General features: G+C 44.9%; 1 protein-coding gene across 1 annotated transcript in view; it reads right to left on the minus strand.

Moving 5' to 3' along the window:
* The window catches only part of MSN (moesin), a 48,627-nt gene that overhangs the window by 11,800 nt on the left and 16,439 nt on the right, over positions 1–20,388 (minus strand). Inside the window, exon 2 of the mRNA XM_075106544.1 lies at positions 9,027–9,110. Coding sequence (XP_074962645.1) covers positions 9,027–9,110 — 84 coding nt within the window. The remainder of the gene's footprint in view (positions 1–9,026; positions 9,111–20,388) is intronic.

Genomic DNA, 20,388 nt, shown 5'->3' on the forward strand with positions numbered 1-20,388 from the left:
TGAGGTAATTTTGTTCTGCCTTGTCCCATATTTTATGATTTCTCCCTAAATGCCTACTTCCTTGTTGAGTTCTAAGGATGCCCTCTGTTCCCTTCTGATGCGGTCTCTAGCTTTCCAAGATACAACACCAAAGGTGTAGGTTCCCCACAAACACATTACTAGTTAGATTCTTTAGGGCTTGGATCAGACATTTCTTCTGGCCTTACAGAAGCAGTATTGGGGCTCTAGTTCCTTTCAGGCCCAAAACCCAAAGGGAGCTATCAGCAGAGGCATGCTATTAGTAGCACACACAGACACAAAACCCATGCAAGGTCATGTAGTATACAGGCACCTTCCCACTGGAGGCCATGAAATTACTCAGCTTGTCCTTGCTTGAGTACCAGCTGGATAGCTGGCCTAAAGCCCCTGTAAACCCAGGGGAATGTGGGACAGTTAAGCCTCCACTTGTGCATATCATGTAGTAGGGTGCACACAGCTACGGAGACTTTCAGAGAAGAATCAGAGTTTGCTGTATGCATTGAAAGCACGTTATACAAGGAGAGGAAGAAAAGCTGTCCTAGAGCCTAAGGAAAGCTCTGTTCTCGGCAGCATTAACATCTGAAAGGGATGGAAGCTCCCCCCTCTGCTGCATGTGTCTGCTTGCCTCACTTCCATTTGTCAGCAGCTTACACATGGGAATTCAACAAGCTGGACTGCCAGCAAGGAACTGAAAGGCATCACACTGAGGTCCTGCACAAAAGGACTTTTATTCCGCAGCAGAAGTCTGCACAGCAATAGCAGTGACAACGAGGGACTGGACAGAGGAGGGGGGGTGACAGCACAACACACAACATCACATCCCCAAGGTGCTACTGAATCAAGGGGCAGAAGGGGGAAATACAGTCCTCCCTCCTTCCCACCTCAGCTTTAGCAGATTTAGTTCCATTTAGCAAGGGAAAAGGCATGAAGGAGGAACAGCTTTTTACAGCTGCAAGGAGTCTGGCAGGCAGTTAGGAGCTCAATTATGTTTGGGGGCTGTACAGCATTCAGAGCCCTGATGAACTGTGAGATGTTCCAAAAAGCAGTTGCTGGCAGTGGCTGAGGATGGAGAAGGGCTGGCACACAAGACAGGAGAACACACAGTACTGTTTAAGACAGACCACTATACTTATATACCTCAAGTTTACACTCTCAGCTGGAGAGTGACTTTTTTTCTGTGCCAAGGAGAACATTAAAGTCAGTCCCTGGGTCTTATTTAGCTTGCAGTACAAGGCTTAGTCTACAGGTGACAACAGATTGCAGGCAGCCTTAAAATCCAGCTGTCCCACAGCACCTTGACCAGCCACAACACAGCTCTTCATCAAGTACCATTAGTTTAAAATTCCACTTAGTGAGCAATAATGCCTCAGGAGAAGAGGTGCATTTCTGGTGGCTCGCACTTCACCTTCTGCAGACAGTCTAAGCATGCAGTACTACAATTTTTTTATTTACGTTCAGAAAAGAAACACAAGGTCTTCCAGATAACCTTTTCTTTTGCTTCTCCTTACTCCATTTTTCCAGGTCTGCATGACCCCTCCCCTCCTGTCCTTCCCCTCAGCACTCACCCATCTCCCTCAGGACTATGTTCTTGCCATTGAGTGCTTCCCCACAGCAGGAGAGCCATAAGCAGCCTCTTAAATGTGGACGATGATGGTTAAAGATTGCCCTCATTCTCAGCCCGGGAAATACACCACCACACTGGGAAACAAGTGCAGATCCTGCATGAAAGCACTATCTACACACCGGCAAGACCAAAGCATGCAAGCAGAAAACACATTCCTCTCAGACAAAGCTCCTGCACCAAAAGCCAAAGCATCCCAGGCTATACTGCAGCAGCAATCTGTCTGGAATCTCATCTGCTGTCCTAGTTAAAGATGAAGTGAGCCTTTCCCTTTCTATGACAGGCATGTAAGTACTTCTGAGAGAAAACTGCAAGCAAACCTTATTGCTGGAAGAGCTCTCAACTGGTGTCACACCTGCCGTTTCACATGCCATAGTCAAAAACAACTTAGAACATGGTCTTCCAGGTACCCTAACTTAACACCCAAGATGGGCTCCATCTACAGCCATAAATGTTCAGCTGTTCCCTTTTCACCTGGCTGATGGATGTGTTTCTAGCTTTCCCTTTCAAAGTGCTAAAATGCCAAAGTGCTAAATGACACAATCTTAGAATCCTAGAATCATAGAATCAAGGGTCTTTTCCAACCTTAATAAGATCATTGAGTCCAACTGCTAACCTATCACTGCCAAGCCCACCACTAAACCATATCCTCAAGCACCAGGTCTACCCTTCTTTTAAATACCTCCAGGGACAGACTCCACCACCTCCCTGGGCAGCCCGTTCAAATGCCTGACAACCCTTTCGGTGAATAATTTTTTCCTAATATCCAACCTAAACTTCCCCTGGCGCAGCTTGAAGCCATTTCCTCTTGTCCTATTGCTTGTTTCTAAGGAGAAGAGACTGACCCCCCCCCCCCCTTGCTACAACCTCCTTTCAGGTAGTTGTAGAGAGTGATAAGGTCTCCCCTCAGCCTCCTCTACTCCAGACTAAACAATTCCAGCTCCCTCAGCCGCTTCTCATAAGACTTGTTCTCTAGACCCTTCACCAACTTCATTGCCCTTCTCTGGACACACTCCAGCACCTCGATGTCCTTCTTGTAGTGAGGGGCCCAAAACTGCACACAGTACTTGAGGTGGGGCCTCACCAGTGCCGAGCACAGGGGCCCCATCCCTGCCCTGCTCCTGCTGGCCACACCAGTGCTGACACAAGCCCGGGGGCTGGTGGCCTCCTTGGCCACCTGGGCACTGCTGGCTCATGCCCAGCCGGCTGTCAGGCAGCACCCCCAGGGCCTTCTCCGCCAGGCACTTCCCAGCCCCTCTGCCCCAGGCCTGGGGCGTTGCCTGGGGTTGGTGTGACCCAAGGGCAGGACACAGCACTGGGCCTTGTTGAATCTCATACCGTCAGCTCCAGCCCATCGATGCAGCCTGTCCAGGTCCCTCTGTGGGGCCTTCCTGCCCTCCAGCAGATCAACACTCTTGCCCAATTTGGTGTCATCTGCAAACTGACTGAGGGTGCCCTCGACCCCCTCATCCAGATCATCAATGAAGATATTGAACAGGAGCGGCCCCAACACTGAGCCCTGGGGAACACCACTCGTGGCCGGCCACCAACTAGAGGTGACTCCATTCACCACCACTCTCTGGGCTCGGCCATGCAGCCAGTGTTTAACCCAGCGCAGAGTGCGCTTGTCCAAGCCACGAGCAGCCAGCTTCTCCAGGAGAATGCTGTGGGAGACAGTGTCAAAGGCCTTACTAAAGTCCAAGTAGACAATGTCCAGAGCTTTCCCCTCATCCACTAAGCAGGTCACCTTATCATAGGACACCAGGTTAGTGAGGCAGGACCTCCCTCTCATAAACCCATGCTGGCTGAATTTTTAAGCTGATTAGTTTGCCATTCACCTTCTTGGCAAAAGGCAGTCCATTTTTGGTTGGACTACTGCTTTTATAAAAGCCAATAAGTTTCCACATGGTCCTGTGAATTTGAAACACATTTTCATACTGCTCAACCACCAGCCTTCATTACACAAACAAGAGCTCTGGGGTTTGCTGGAGGAACCAGCCACTGTCCCGCGACTTGCTGCTTTCCACCATGAAACTGCCATAGTAAGTTTTGGGTTCCATGTTTTCACCTACTGGATCAAGTGCTCCAAAGCCATTTCCTATGTATTTAAACACTACTAGGTAGGACTAGAGGCTTCTCTGCAGTCCCCTTCCTCACAAAGCTCAGTTTACAGGCCATGAAAGACCAGCGACTTTTATTCTGAACACAGCTCAACTCAGCTGGCATTACTCAGAAAAGTCAAGAGGGATTTGGTCAGCCTGTTTTGTAAGCTTTAGCAACCATGAGAGAAGGGACTGACAAACTGGTACCCTACAAAACCATTAAACGCACTGCAGCAGATAAGCAGCCAGGGCAGGGCACTTGAACTCAATCTTAGGAGCTCTTAGTGAAATCTGTAGGTTCTTTAAGAATTAAACAGAAAAAATAAAAAATTACCCACACACTCCACTACATATTAGCCTCAATGCTGAACATTAAATACAGCATCAGCGACTGGGTTTAGAGGAAGCAGAGAGAGATGCTTATTGTTAAAATTTCAATGCATAGCTGAGTGCACTTTTCTATTAAAAGCTTATAGTTTTGATCCCAAAATCTCACAAAACTGAGGAAAAGCCTCCTATTGGTTGGCCGCATGCTGTCTGAAGTGACAGATATTAAAGTTTTTATAATATCACATTTCTCCTTAACCTGTGGCTTGGCTTCATGGCTCTTAATTGAAGAGAGATCACCTTTAATGAGACTGGGTGCTTTTGGTTACTGTAAAAGCTTCTTCTGGAACAGCATGCTGAAGCTCATCTCCTGGACTTTGCAATGCCCAAAAGCTAGCGTTAGAAGGACTGAAGTTTACATGGTCAGAGAGCACTAAGCACATCTCTGAGAAACAAATCTGTTCTGAAAATGGAGAAATTGAATTAATTTTAGGTTGGGGAAGGAAGTACTGACTGAACAGTTCAGTAACCACAGCTCATTGTTAAAAAGATCCTGATGTAAGGCCTATCGAATGGGTAGAGATCCCCACCCATCGACTGCATTCACCATCCAACAGAGCTACTACAGCCGACAGCTAGTCTCCTGTACCAGAGACTACAAGGAATACGGGGCTCTGAAGGAGAATGAAAGAACAAGGCGCCAGCAGGATCCAAGGTCAGAAGTGATCAGAAACAAAGCATTTGAGAAGCTGCCTTGTACAGCATGTGGGGGACACAGAAGAAGGGCGTATGTTTTCATACCGTAGAAGTCAAAGCCGTTCAGGGTTTTATGACTGGTCTGCACGCAGCCTGCCTGAGGAGCCTGTAAAATGCCGTGTCCACTGAACCAGGTCATTTCTGTGAAAGCTTTCCAGCCAGCCAGCTGTGGAGCACTCAGGCAAGCCAGGTAACTACCTCTCTCCCTGCCCAAGGTACAGGCTAGCCCCCCTCACCCCCCCAACAGGCCAAAATCTCACTTATAAACGCTAGAATCAATTTACCCCCCAAAAAAAAAGGAAGGTTGAGAGGGGAGGGGAAAAAAAAAAAAAAGATTGGAGGGACACAAGTTCAGAGCTATCCACAGCAATAGGTAGCTAAGCATTTTTACCAGAGAAACAGTTCATCATTTAGTAGGAGATGTACAAGGCAAAGCAACACTTTGTTTTACACACTAGTCTCCAGTCCGACTGCACTTCAGTCTGATTCAGAAAAGGGTCAGAGGAGGAAAACATGCAGCTATCACTGTTGCAGTACCTGTGACCTGCATCCCCAGGAAAGCAGTATTTCAAGGTACCTGTGAAGTAATCAGGCCTGTGGGATAAGCAGCACCTGCGACAGGTATAACCCATCCTCAAGCTCTTCTTTTAATCTGTCACTAGCAGCTGAGGAACGGGAGCAGAGCTACTGTTTTTGCTCACGAATCAGTAAGTGCTGGAGTTCAGCAGCTGATGCTTTTACTATAGAACTTTTCCTCTTCGTGAAGCTGCTACCTAGGCAGAAGCTTTCTAAAGTTCTTCTGAATCCTATTCAGAGTAGGTCAGAATTATGTGCGGCATAATGAATGTTTGTCTACCTTTATACACAACAGGTGGAAAAAATACTGCCTAAATGTTTCTGAACAAAGTCAGCAGCATGCATCAAGGTAGCTGTGCAGCTAGAAACCTTGGTAATGCTTAGCAGCTTCCTTTTTACTTAACTCTGAACTGACAGCTCAAAGAGAAAGGGCACTCCAGGGCAAAAACATGCAGGATATCTTAAAATTTTTCTGTGAAAGAGTCAAAAGTCAGGTTTCACACCAGAAGGTCAATGTGCTGCAACAGCAAAACCGTAAGTTTGCTTTGTAGAGGAACCTTCCCTTCCCTCAAAAAAAAAAAAAAAGCAAGCATTGATGAGAGTAGCTCCTTCTTCAGAGCCAGCATCATGCAGAAAATACTAGATTTGCAATTCCAGGAGCACAACATAGTTTAAGGGAAGTATAAAATTAACAGCCATAACTTTGTTCTTACGCGCCCCATCATGGGACCCCAAGATCACCTCAGGATAGAAACTGAGATCAAGTGAACAGATTATGAGTCAGACAGCAGTCACTGCTTAGACCCTGTTAGCAGTGTCAGCAGGGAGAACAGGTCTGCACTATCCCTTTACAGCAACTAATCCACACAAACAGCTCAGCCATTTGAAACATACTTGATATATGCCAGCTGACAATATATTCAAAGCCCCATCCCCAAACTAAAGGGACCAAGTTCACTATTTACCGTCAGCTCACTAGAGGCTCTCATGTTTCAGTTTGGTATAAGTTAGCTCTTTACACAAAGTTCACTCATCTGTTTGAGCGTGCCCATATACAATAAGTACTTGCTTTCCTTTATGTGCTAGTCTGAGTATCAAGCCTCTTTTGCAATAGAAGAGAGCCTTAAATTTTCCATTAAAAAAAACATTGACAGACAATCTGTTGTATACTTGCATTCAGAAACCAAGAGGAAACATTTCCCATTACGGCAGGAGCTGAATAGCTACCTCCTTTGCAATTAGTTTCCTTAATTGTAAAGGGCCAATGATGAGATTGCAGGGCAGCAACAGAAGCTGGGATTAGGCTTCTTATCCACCCATTCAGCAGTGGCCTCCAAGTCTCCTTATTCATGCTAGAGGTGAAATATATTTGACACACCCACATCTACTGCCAACACCCTACCTTACTGCTCACAACGCTCTCAAATCCTGGCAGAGGGTTAGGTCTTTCTATCACCATGACTGTGATGGTACCACACTGACACCACCTACCACTGTTGTGCTAAGTCTTTGACTAATCATTTAGTCAAAGCCTGGACATCTGCCACCGGTGAGGCTCTAGGACATTCATTTCAGCACCAGCCCTGTTGGTGACCAACATCACTACCTCCACAAGGAACTCCTGGGTGCTAGTAATTCTTACTCCAGCGACTGTGATATATGGCAGTACAAGGAGATGGTGTCCACCCGACTTTTCAGAGATATCAAATGTTTAACAGCTAGCTTCAGACACTTCCCCCCCAACTGTATTTCCTCTTTTGAGCTCTACCTACAGTCCAATTTACCCGAAGTAAACACTGCCTCATTTACATTTGCAAGTTAGAAACTTAGCTTTGCAACAGCATTTGTTTTCTCCTTTTGCACAGTGTTTACTACGGAAAAAAAACCCGAAAACTTCTGTTTAGACAGGTGCTGTGTGAAACACACTGCAGGGAGGAAAACATGCAGCTGTTTGAGAACATGACACAAAGGAGTGAAATCAATTACTAAGACATGAGGAGTTCTCATACTGTAAACACAATCAAATGCTTCTCAGAGACAAGCTGCTGAAGCCCAAGTCTGCCATCATAACGTCAGTTTGCAGCAAAAGCTGCGGATGGTGTAGAGCCGACCGAAAAAATCATGTGCAGTTTAAAAACACTACTGACTTCAGTAATATATCACTTCTCATCACCTGGTCCTTTGCTTGGATAACGTCAGAAACCAGATACTGAAAAACAATCATGGGAAGCATCCACATGAACAACACGCCCTCCAGAAAAACAGTTCACCTTTTGATGAACTTGGGAGCACATGCCAACGAAGCTGAGGTGACATACCCCCAAGATCTAACTGTGGTGGAGTACCATGTTGCACACATGGATTCTGGACACAATCCAGCTCTCACTTCTAACAATCAAAAACTCAGATTTGAGACCACACAAGACTAAAATATGTAGGAGCTACTATGTAGTGACACACAGACAGCCGAGAACTACGCTGCAGCTTGGAACTTTCCTGAAAGCCTTTCTGCTTTTCCTATTATGAAAGGATGGTCTTTCAGTAAAGCCTAGGATCTCACTCTTTTCCCTCCATTTCAGGGCTGGGCTGCAATGAGCAACATAAAATCCTATGTTGAATCATTCAGCTGAGTATACAAGAAAGTAGTAGTTTGTGGTTAAACATCTAAAAAAGGGGTTTTCAATTAGGTTTGCTGGCCCCAAATGAAATAGCTGACTTCTGTGGTTGGTAAGCCCTTAAATTTCTCTCTTCATTAAGATAGGTACTCTGTAGAGCTGGCCCCAGAACGCTTAGCACTACTGAACCGCACCCATATCTGACATATCTGGTCTGGCAGTTCCTTCATCTTGTCATTAATCCAAGATTCATTTTACTTTTCTTTAAGCTATGGTTTTACTGTTCAGATTTTCCTCCAAGTAGCAAATCCGTGCCTTCTAGATTACAGCAAAACAGATAGTGGACCCTGTCGAAGTTTCAACTGCTGCAACTGATGTCTGTCTTCAGCTGCTCCAACTTTGTGCTGCACATGCCTCCCTGCTTCTATTTGGACCGGAGTAGGAGGAAATTCACCTAGCCAGTGAATGCAGAGGAAGGCTGAAGCACCCACTAAAGACAGCCTAATACAGTACAGTACATAACTTCTCTTAGGATTTCCCTCAGGGCCTGATGGGAGTATAGAATATCACTTCACCTGCTCTTAAGGGTTGCAGCAACATTTGAAACCCAGATACACCTCTCCTGCTTTAGACACCGACTCTTCGAAATCAATTACACAATGCTTGCAAGTAAGCTACCCAAAGATAGCTTACTAGCTCCCTCATACGACTTTTATTATCTTATGCATTATGACTGAAGATATCTACTGCTTTCCAATTATTATTATGAGTTATAGCACCAATTCAATTCATTAGAGGTAAGACTAGCTCCTAACACGTTCTTGGAGATAAAAAAATGCAGTAGCTTGGAGAAAAAGAAGAGGTATAATTTCGTACTACACTGAGTTCTCTTGAAGTTATTATATACACTGTCACTTTATCTTTGAAGTCCTTTAGAAATCATTTGCTGTTGCCATAACAGAATCACACTATCAGTACCAACTGTAGATTTTCTGCACCTCCATCACTTACCTGATCAAAGAGTTGCTTCCCTGTAGTGTTGGGCTGGATGGCAAACTCCAGCTCAGCATCCATGGTGGTAACACGCACACTGATCTGTAAGACAGAGGATGCATCGTTACAATGCACACACTAAGTGACACTACCCAATAATGAAAACCAACATCTGCCTACAGCCAGGGACCAGCTCCCAAGCATGCAGGACCTTCACTGTCAGCAGTTATGAAGTCATCTGCCCTGCCAGCAGAGTGTTCCCAGTTTCCCTGTAGAATACAGCTTTCCTGTTTCACAATGTAAGAGTTTATCCTCTCTGTTTCAACTAATCTTCCCATCTATATACCGTCACATGTGACAGCCATTTACAGCTTATGAAGTTCAGTTTCTAATATAGAACATTCTGGTGTCTTTCACAAAAGCAGAGATGTTCCAACCTTGGTACACACAACCAGACATCCAACCCTTCCATTTGAAGGATGAATGTCAAGGAAGTCCCTGGAAGAATTAACGACTCTGCCTGCTACAGAAGACTAATCGATACTAACAATACTGTTCCAGTCTCCATGGGCATTTGGAGAAATGAGGCACAATCCCGACATGCTCCAGTGGCTGTGGGTACAAAGCAGACAGGATGCAAGGATGACCTCATGCACTAAAGCAAAAAGGACACATGCTGAACTAACATATGCACTACTATGTGCAGACACATCAAAGCAGTAGAAGTATCTCTATATAGTTGCCTACTGCTTCCCAATTCTTTCAGGGAGGTGAAAGTCTAAATACTGCAGAAATGGTTTAGGTGTAATCTAATACTGCAGCCAATATTTCATTACAATATTAGCCTTAGACACAAGTAGTAAGATCATGAATGGTCTTCCAGAAGGAAGATGACACACCATCTTGACAGGAAGGTCTCACCATCATGCTGTCACATGTAAAATGAAAGTGGCAAGAGATTGCAGCAAGGAAGTTTGCAGTTTCATCCTAGAGGAGCAGGAAGACATCGGTACCTCTTTCACCAATAGTTCTCATGAAGCAAGTTAAACAGCAGAGGCATTTCACCTCAAGGATTTGTGTAGAAAATAGCCAATTCCATTCACAACTCCTGATCATTATTGGAAAACACCATGTAGACGCTTAGGAGTAGAGATAGGACTATTCCTGCCTGAAGACAGATGCCATAACTTTTGACCAGGCAAAGCAAGGCCTGCAAGTACAGCAAGCTGTCTGAGACTTAATTTCTACTTGCATAGCTATCAACTGAAAAAGGTAAAGATATTTCACAATTTATGAACACAAGCTGCAGGTATTTTAGATCAAACTGTTTCAATGCTCCTCCATCAAATCAAAGGGTCAAAATTTGAAGTTCTACAGACAAGATATTCACAGTGCGCCAAAGCCCAGCATACAGGCCTTGCATTCATAGTTGTTCTTCTTGCCAACAGCATTTACCCCACATTAACAACTCCTAATTTATTTGCTCCTCAGTGCAATCAGTCCTCTTAGCACACTCCACCAGCCTCTCAGGGGGGAGGGGGAATTATGCTGTGAACAGTTTTAGTAAGAATAACTCAAACTCACATTTAAACTATAAGCTAGCCACATGACACTAGAGACCAAAAAAGCCAAAGCAGAGAAGTATTCAAGGAACCACTCAATACTGCTATGATCACAGCCAGTTCTGATCCCTGTATTTCTACTTACTATATGGACAGATTTCACATCTTGTTTACTAAGAAAGCAGCAGCAGACTGCAAGAGAGCTACAACCAGTTTTTTCTTCCATAAGCAAGAAGCATTCTTCTAGTTCCGTCTAAGTCAAATGCCAAAAGACACCACTACATCCAAATACATTTTGAAATCTCCCAAAAAGCCTACCTGAGCATAGGCGCACCACTATTTTGTACTCAGTATCCCCTCATGATGAGCCTAAAGGTTTTCTTGTTTAAAGTTTAGCTAAAAATGTAGGCACATTCTGTAAGAGGTTAAAGGCAGGCTTAGTACAGCAAAGCTGAAGTAAAGAACAGCTGCAGTTCTAACTGGTGCATGTATAAGGAATGCTATTTAGACATTATTGGAACACAGATATCATGAACAAGCAGACCAGGAGTAAGTTGCTTTTGAAACCCTCTGAACCTTCTGACACAATGAAGTCAAACTGAGGAAAAAACATGCCATAGAAGTAGCAAGGAAAGAGCAAACGACCTAAACTCATAAGCAATCAAGCTTCGTTTAAAATCAGCAGCTTTCAAAAGCATGCAGTTGCCTTAAGTTCTCTTGCTATAGCTTCCCAAAACCATCCTCCTCAGGTCCTAGATGTTGACAAATGGCTAACTGCACAGTGCTTTGGTGAACCAGGAATCCAGTTGCTTGCTAGAAGTGCTGAATGCTCCCCAAAACAGCTTTGCTACTTATACTTGGAAGCAGTCTCTTCTACCAGAAAGTGCTGGCATGTAAGCCTGACTTGCCCCAGCCCACCTACGAGTCAGAGCAAAGATGCCCATAAGCCATGTTTAAATATAAGAGGGGTTACATTAAATGAGCTGTCAAGCAACAGGTTGCTTTTTGTTTGTTTTAGTCTTTCCTGTTCATCCAAAGCATTAATGTACCAGCTACCACGAAAGAAAAATAGCCTCTTTACTCCACTGTTCATCGATAAAACACAGTAGCTACTCTTATCTGATATCATCTGTGTAAGTGACTGAACACTGAAGTATCTGAGCACAGAGGAAGCACCAGGAAACAGAACTGAGATATTTGTGGCAGCTCTTTGCAACCTGTGCCCAAATAGCTTAAGCTGTTCAGAGCAGATCAAACCATAAAATTTAAAATAAAGGTTCTTCAGTAAGTATCCTCATAATTCATGAATAATACTTATTTGTAAGACTCGCATCCTTGTTAGCGCAGTAAAATAAGGTCCCATGCTGGACCCAGCAAAATTCTTTCACTGTCACTCACTTAAATGCACTTAAGCTATCTGACCAGTTATCATCCTTCAATTAATACATTCAATATGAAGAGATATACTTTTTTTCCCCCTAGAAGCAGCCCCGTGTGCTCAAAATGAGTAGCAACCTAAGGTTTAGGAGCAGCAAAGTCTTGAACAGGGTCTGCCCTTGCAACTTCAGGCTATGCTATTTTAGAAGACAGCATGAGCTAAGATACCACAGGAAACAGGCTTGTGCTTTAGGGAACCACACCCCGGTAATGCTGGCTTCCCTGATCTGAGCAACGTTTTAACACATTCAATATCATACTGCTGTGACCTGTCAGCGGACTGAGCGGGGAAAACCATGTCCTGGGCTGTACCAGCAACATTTTAACCACTAGTTTCATAGTAATTTAAGACTCGGTTGAGAAGTTAGTTTGCTGTAAAACTGAGCTTTGTTAAGCCTCATTGGTGTGGAAACAACATACAACGAATTTCTTTCCCATAAGCTACCAAGCCAGAGTTTTTCTGAGCCAGTTGTTGTGAACTGGAAAAACAAAGTGGGGTTTCTACCATTTCAGGTGGTGGGAGGCACTGCTCTCCATTCCCAGTTGGCAGATAAGGGGCCTGACAATACTTCCGAGCAGATGCAGCTTTACCAAGTGTTTTGTTTCAAGAGCCCACATACTGGCACAGAAATACAAATCAGTTCTCCTAGCATGTAAAAAGGCTGAAAAACCAAGCACCAAGAGAAGTTTGTTCTGAAAGATACCCAGGGACCACCTTGCCATTGGCAAGTCAGTTTCAGTGATCTTACCATGCTCTGCTTGCAGCTCAAGCTATGAGAGATCCACAGATTGCTATAATCTCTACCTGGCAAGTGCCAGGCACTGCATGTTCACCTTCATCCTCCTCATTCATTTGAAGTCTCACTTTTAGTAAAACCACTTTACTGAGGCGTTCCAGCTGAAGTACTGCCCAACACAGCTACACAAAGTTTACACAACAAAAAGCGCTAACCCAGAAGAAAGTTCCATTGTAATTTAGGCTTGTCCGCCTTGCCCTCCAGACTCACCCTGCCAAAGCACTTTTAAACCATTTATCTAGTTTACCATCAATGTTTATTCTAAGAAAAGCCTCAAGATTCACTAGCGTTAAGGTTTTATACTTTGTATTTCTAAACCACCTAACCAGGTTTTCCTAGGTTTGAGAGCCAGCATAACCACATCAGCATGCTTATCATTTCAGTCGCAAACAGAATAAAGTGCTCCTCAATAAGATAACCAACTTAGACTGCTGAGCATACACAAGCCTAACTCTGTCAGTCCAGACAGGCAAGGTGCCCACTGCTGAGATGTAAGCAATAGAAGTACATAGTGAGAAGAAGAGATTGCCCGCCAGCAATCAAATCCCAGAGCCCAGTGGCAGCACTCATCCCCAAGAACGCTACAACCCTCTTCCAAAACTGTTACCAAACTTTTGCCTTAAGCTTTCAACACTCCAGAGGTGTTTTTAGAGGACTTACTGGATTTCATCATCAACAGATTTACAAAAATACTATCCTAACACAGTAATTTATACTCAGATTCCATTTAAAGCAACTAATTGAATTTTTTTATCGTAGCATTTATAATGCACTCACTGCTGCATCCAAGTGCCTGCAACCCTCTAAATTTTGCTTATATCAAACTAGCAGAAGTTTTACTCTAGTAGGTTGCCTCTAAATAGCCTTCTTTTGTCTCTCCATCGTCATTTAATATAATATTTTGCATACAAACAGCCAGCAACATTTTATTAAAATCTTCCAGAGGAGACTGTCTTGCACGTTACAAGAAAATTCAAGTATCACATTTCAACAGGCAAATTTACACTCACCAAGCTAAAAAATACTCAAGAAAATAGTCCATATTTAACCGATTCTTTTCATAACGGCCACAGGAAAGAGCTGGAAACCTAGCAACTCTTCCTCTTCTCTATTTGAGGAATTACCATTGTTCTACCAGCCTAAGCACAATTAAAAGATTGCCACTACCAGAGTATATTAAAGAGCTTCCCGCTGCCAAGGACAGCGTTATAGCGAGGGCGAGACCTCCTGCGCAGACAGAACCCCTTGCATGGAAGGGACACTGTTCCAGCCCCCAGAGCAGCTGCAGCCAAAGAAAGCTCCTTTTGATAGGCAACAGCTTTCACATGCTACAGGACACCACCACCCTCCTCCCATGGTGATTCAGCAGACTACAGGAGACAGACTTCGACAGTGGTACAAGGCACCTATCTGCAACATCTTTTCAGCAATTTTAACACTGCCTGTACAGCTTTAAGTCTTGCTTTCTGCCCCGCTGAGATTCCCAGTAAGTTTTACTAGCAGTAATAATTATCAGTTATCTTCCAGGTCTCCGAGTAAGCCCTACTAATAAGCTGCCATAACTCCTTCCCAAGATGAACATTTGTAGCTGCATGTGGCAGGACAAACAGGAAAGACTGATATCATCACACTAAGTAACAGATGTACTACTTGTACTAATGACCCAGCACACTGAGCAGCGCAAGAAGTAGAACAGACAATTCTGATTGTCCTAAGCTGAGACAGGAACAGAGCACTAGGAAATTCATGTCAGAATAATAGGTAGAATCAGCACAACAGAGTATCGACTTCTACAAAACCCTGACCCTGAGCTAAAGCTTCTATCCTCCTTGGATTTCCTGAATGCAAGGAAGCCGTTATACCCTGCTGGTCTGTAGGCTTCAAGCTTCAGATACTCATGCTTCCCAGGTCCAAGCCACCAAGTGGACTATTTCTGGAGAAAACAGCACAGGGAAAAGTCATGCTTTATTGCTCATTTGACTGTTACCAAACAAAGTAAGTTCAGCTAAAAAGAAGTTCCAGGCCATCCTTTATAGACCCTCGATGCTATAGGGCACCAGTTCACCTAGCAGTTACTGCAGGTGAAGATACTGCTGCATTAGTTCCAACACCTCTTACCAGAGGGGCACATCAAATCCAGCGGGAGTTGCACGAGCTCTGAACTCAAGATCTCATAAGGCAAGCTAATAATCTAAAAGCCTTCCCAGTTCTGGCATTCAGCAAGATCAGCAACAGTATAGTAAGTACAACGGGAAGTGCTCCCCTGTCCCTTAACACACATGAGTGTTCTGGAGGACAAACGCTCCCCAGGGCTGTACTTCACTTCCCACCACACTGGCCAGCCGACACTGGCCCTGCACGAGGACAGGAGTCGCACACTGACCCGCGGAGTGCATCGGGGCACTGCACAAAGCACAGCTTTCCAAGGGCGTTACAGGTAATGCCACCCCACCTGCAGCACCAGCAATACTCACAGAAGACATCTGGCTCCTTCCCGAGTGCCAGCGCTCTGCTGAAACAGCCCTGGGTCCTCTGTGTCAGGGTGAGGCTGGAATCGGGTCATGTGAAAGCGCTTGCAATTTCTGAAGGGATTACACTTAATTAAACCAAGACCCCTTCCAGCAGTCTTAGAGGGCCTTTTCATATCCCTAAGCTCATCAGGGAACAGAGCAGCAGCAGGCACAACCCAGGCACTGGCTGCACTGCAGCCCCCAGAGAAAGCTTAACCCTCCTGACAGCTCCCTGGAGCTTCCCAGCCCTCCCCACTGCCCTCCCCCCCACACAACTGGGGACAGTGCGCTCCTCACTCGGCTGGAGCCACAGGGGGACCAATAAGGCTAAGGAAGGCATCCCATTCCACCCCACTATGACAACTGGAATAAAGTCATCATAGTGTAGTGGAGGAGGAAGCTTGCCCACCTTTAATGCACTCTGTACCAGTGAGCCAGAAGGCTTACGTGCTACAGAATACATGTTACAACATCACCCTTACAGACACTGACTGGGTCTTGGCTTTGTTTTGATACCTAACTACAGCCTGTAGCAGGAACCCACCCTTCAAAGAATCCCTAATGATTTTAGTGCAGAGCCTGAAGACAAAGAGCTGCTGTTACAGAAGTTTTCAGTTTCTTTCACATATATCTTTCAGTCACCTTCTGCTAAGACTGAAAATGGACACAAGTAGAGATGATTACCTGAAAATGTTTTACAAGATATGACACCTCCATTATTGTTTTAAGAGAAAAAAAATGCACTTTCCCTTCCCATCCCCTGTTCTCTGCACATTTGACAACACAGCATCTATGCTCACTTTGCAGAAGTAGCTGTCAGTTTTTCAGTTGGGGCCATTTTTAATGTCATTTCCAACCAAGCCAGACAGGTTGACTGTACCTTTCAGCAATACACTAGTTATAAACACATCCCAACTGTCTGCACCTGCTGTATGTTAAGACATAACGCAGGACAGTCAGCTATAGATTATGGATCAAGTTTCTGAACATACTGATACACCTAAGATAGATAATGCATAAGGACCTTGCAGCTTACTAAGTTACCTTATGCACCCAACCACCATTTAAAACTAGCTCAGTATTACAAGCTTCAGACTAGGTAACATGAACAAGACACACACGGCTGTCATTAAAACAAAAAAACCCAACTGTAACAATCAGAGTCAAACGCTCAGCAATAAATGGCAGGTTTACACGAAGCTTACACTAAGATTTCATCCACTGTTACGCTGAATTCTGCGGCTCACTGCCATCTACTGAGGGAAATGACAGTTTGTACCTATAATAGAGCTAAATTAAAAGCCACCTGCAGAGGTGGCTTAGAGGCTTCTCTGTAAGCAGCCAGCAACAGAAGGAACAAGGCTCTGGATACTCCAATCTCAATTAATGGTCTCAACCACTGTTGGAGTTCAGCTTGGCAGAGCCATCAGGAACTGTAGTCTGGAAGCACAGAAAGGAAGCTCCGCTTATTAGCTTCAGTAACAAATATTTTTTCTGGCCTGTTCCCCCTTATCCCCACCACCACCCTCCTCGCAGAAAGATGGGGGAGATCATACATGTAGTGTGCTACGAAACACACATCACTGGGCTCTAGACCAAAAACATGAGGAACTGGCAGCATCCTCCAGATTCCCCTGGAAAGGGCATATTGCTGCTGGCTGACCTAGAGATCACAAATGTGATCTGAGTCCATAACTACTGGATTTATGTGCAGAGCCCTGTAGCCGCACATGCAACATACTGTTCTACTCTAAGTATACCACATGTATTAGTAAGTTTCACTTTAAAAAAACCCAAAAAACAACAAACACCCTTCCTTTAAAAAGAAGTGGCAGACAGGGCTGAGCAGCACCCTGACAATAAAAATCTCACACTTAGGTCAGCATTTGAACTAAAAATGACAAGAGAGCAAATCACTTGGAATTGCAGCACAATCATGTAGAAGCAAGTTGGCTGAATGATAAAAAGAAGAAAAGCTGGGAAGAAGGCACCACCAGCCGCCGTCCCAGCACAGACAGTTCTGCCGGTGCCCCCCGAAGCCGCGAAGGGGCTGAGCTGCGCCCCACTCCCAACGGCACGGGGGGCTCGGCAGGTGCGGGGGGGAGGTGGCTCCCACAGCGCAGCTTCACTGCGCAGCCCTGTTCTCACAAGAGCACCAGCGAGCCCTGTCAGGGAAGCCATCAGGCTAAACCTAACTAGATTTGCGCTCACGTGGCCGTATGCCTTCCCTGCGAAGTACAGCAGCAAGCCAGATCAGGCTCGGCTGCCGCTGCGAAGGCACACCCTAACGCCGCGCCGTCAGAGCTGTGCCCTCCACCTCCACCGGCTGCTCCCGGGCTGCCTCGCCTTGCTGGGCACTAGGCAGGCAGCACGCTCAGCTTTCACACAGTCCGAGGAGCCAAGCTGCGGTGGATGGCCAGAGGAAGACGCTGCCACGGGAAGCGAGCCACAGCAGCAGCAGGCAAGGCTGAGAAAGTTCACGGCTTCGACGAGTCTGCTTGCAGAAGCTGAACTGAGAAAGGGCAGAGGAGAGAGCGCCTGAGCTGCAGGAAGCCAAAGCCCGTGACACAAGGGTGCATCTGACACTTACCTCGCTGCAGAGACACTGAGAGGGTGTTGCCAGTGCACAAAAGTGCTCTGCACGTAACTTCCAGCAAAATTCACCTTCACAGCACCAATTTACTAACATGGCGCAGGAGGGAAGCTGGTTGCAGCACATTGGCCATTAAGAAAATCTTCCAGCAGTTGGTGACCAACATGGAAGTTTTTAGAAGTACCTCTGCCCCATGCTGAGCTTGGAAGAGCCCAGAGTTTCTAACAAAGGGGTTCAAAATAAGCTGATTCTATGTCCACTCCAGCAGCATTTTCTGTACAAGTTTTCTGACAGGGTATCCATGGCTGAAAGAGCCAACTGCTACTCTTGAAAAAAGTAAAGGGAAGAGATTGACTGAGGTGGCTCTAAAAAGCTGGTACAAAATATAATGCTAAAGGAGTCAGTTTCAAAAAGGAAACCAAGTGATTTATCCTAATATAAACCCTGTAATACTGTAGTGTCAGAGCCCCAAGTATGTATTTGTTTGGCTGTTAACAAAAGAGAGACTACTTTGAGTTGAATTTGGACTGATCATCTCCCAACAAAAAGCAACATAAAATTCTTCCATACAGCCAGTGGTAATGTTCCCATTAAAAAAAAAAATAAATCCATTTCATTGAAGACATTTGCTCCCACTGAAAAAGGTAATGCCTACTGAGTAGAGCAACATAGCACTGTTTTTTATATTTCTGGTTCTCAAGACCAAGTGTGAGAAGCCACATCTACCATTGTGCTGAAGTCCTTTGCAACTGATCAACACCTAATATTCAGAGATGCCCGAGCACAGGGTAACTAAGCACAGCCTGGGGGGGAGGGGTCCTCCTTACAGGACATGTCCATCAGTCCAGAGATCAGTTACTCATATCTAGTCACAGAACCTACTTCAGGCATCTTTATATAAACTAGGGCTTCTTTCTTCCTCCCTCAAGTGGTAGAGAATCAGATTTATTACTCCCAAGGATAGTATCTAAAAAATGAGGTCTCCTTCAAACCACAATCATAGAGCTCAGAGGGCTTCAAAAAGGCTTATTACTTATGCAAAGGGGCTGACACTTGCAGGCGCCTTAGTTCAGCAGCCTTCACTAACCCACCCCTCCCCAACTTCTCAGTTTTTCATAATCAATGTTTCAAAGGTCCAGAGCTGCCTTCTTTATTAGTACTAGCGAGCACACGCTAGTAATGCAAGAACGCAGAGCCATGCAAAGTTGGAGTAATGCCAATGCTTCTTAATAGGTTGGAGAACTCTGCATTTTAGAACTCTGGAGGCATATTTACCCAATTTAATTAGTGATCCGATTTGAGCAGGCAACTTTTTCAGAGAAAAAAATAGTTCTACTTTGTAAGAAGATTACTACAAAGTTATTAATTCAAAACAATAAAAAAGACAGAACTCCCTACGCCCTACACACCCTGGCTTCAAAAACATTAATGACTTGTTCCCAAGGTAAAGCTACTTGAATATAACTCCTTCCTTCTCAACCAAGGAGATAGTAGCCACATCCTACCAGGGGTGTTTCAACACCATGGCTGCTAGCAGCTTGCCATCCTGTCCAGAGGACAAACAAGTTTCAGTTTGACAAAAGGAGTTGCAAGATGAGAGTACTAAGCCAGTAAACGAAGCCACGGGTGGATCCCCAAATTTACAGTCAAGTCCAGATACTTGTATGCCACTTATTACACAACTTACAGCCTTGTGCAATGGATCAATTCCTCTATTTTTGCCATTTCCTTTCTCATAAATAGATTCCTCATGCACCTCCCTTTTCTTTCCTGTAGCTGTTCCAAGCCATTAACCTTACCATTTGCTCTTTCGTTAGAGGTAGTTTGAAGAGGCCCTTAGAATAACTATTTTTGTACCTGTTGTTTGCACTACTTACAGAGAACATCCTTTACTAGTCAAAACCCAGAAGGAGATTAAAAAACGGTGGGGAGAAACCCTGGCCCCTTTTCCACAACATCTGGATCAGAAGGTAAAACTCTAAGAAAAATCTAGCCACATGCAGTTGCCATCATTCAACTTCTACATTCGGGGTAGCTTGGAGTTTTGTTTGGGTTTTTTTTGTTGTTGTTGTTTTGTAAAAACCTGTTTTGTGCCTGTTATAAGGTGCTATTCTCTGGAGAAATAGCACATGCCTCTTATGGCCTCTGCACCCTAATCGTAGGGTTGGCAGTTGCACTTCACATGTCTGAGCTTAACCACAACCCTAAAGCTCTTCAAGTCAGTCAGCAGGGCAGTGGGCGTGTTTGAAATGCCAGCAGTGGCATGGGTGACATTCCTCGCAGCTATTATGTGCCCCTCCTAGGCAGTTCTATTCACAGGTTACAAACAAGTATTTTGTGCCCCAGACCCTTAAACTGTAAACCACACACTAGTGTTACAATCCCGGCTTCTCCTGCAGTAACTTAACCAGCCAAACAGTTCCAACACTCCCCACCACCACTGGAAGCATTTCAGATTTTCTGAGAAGACTCTCGGAGGGC

Source organism: Phalacrocorax aristotelis, chromosome 11 (genome assembly GCF_949628215.1).
Source record: "Phalacrocorax aristotelis chromosome 11, bGulAri2.1, whole genome shotgun sequence".
NCBI lineage: Eukaryota > Metazoa > Chordata > Aves > Suliformes > Phalacrocoracidae > Phalacrocorax > Phalacrocorax aristotelis.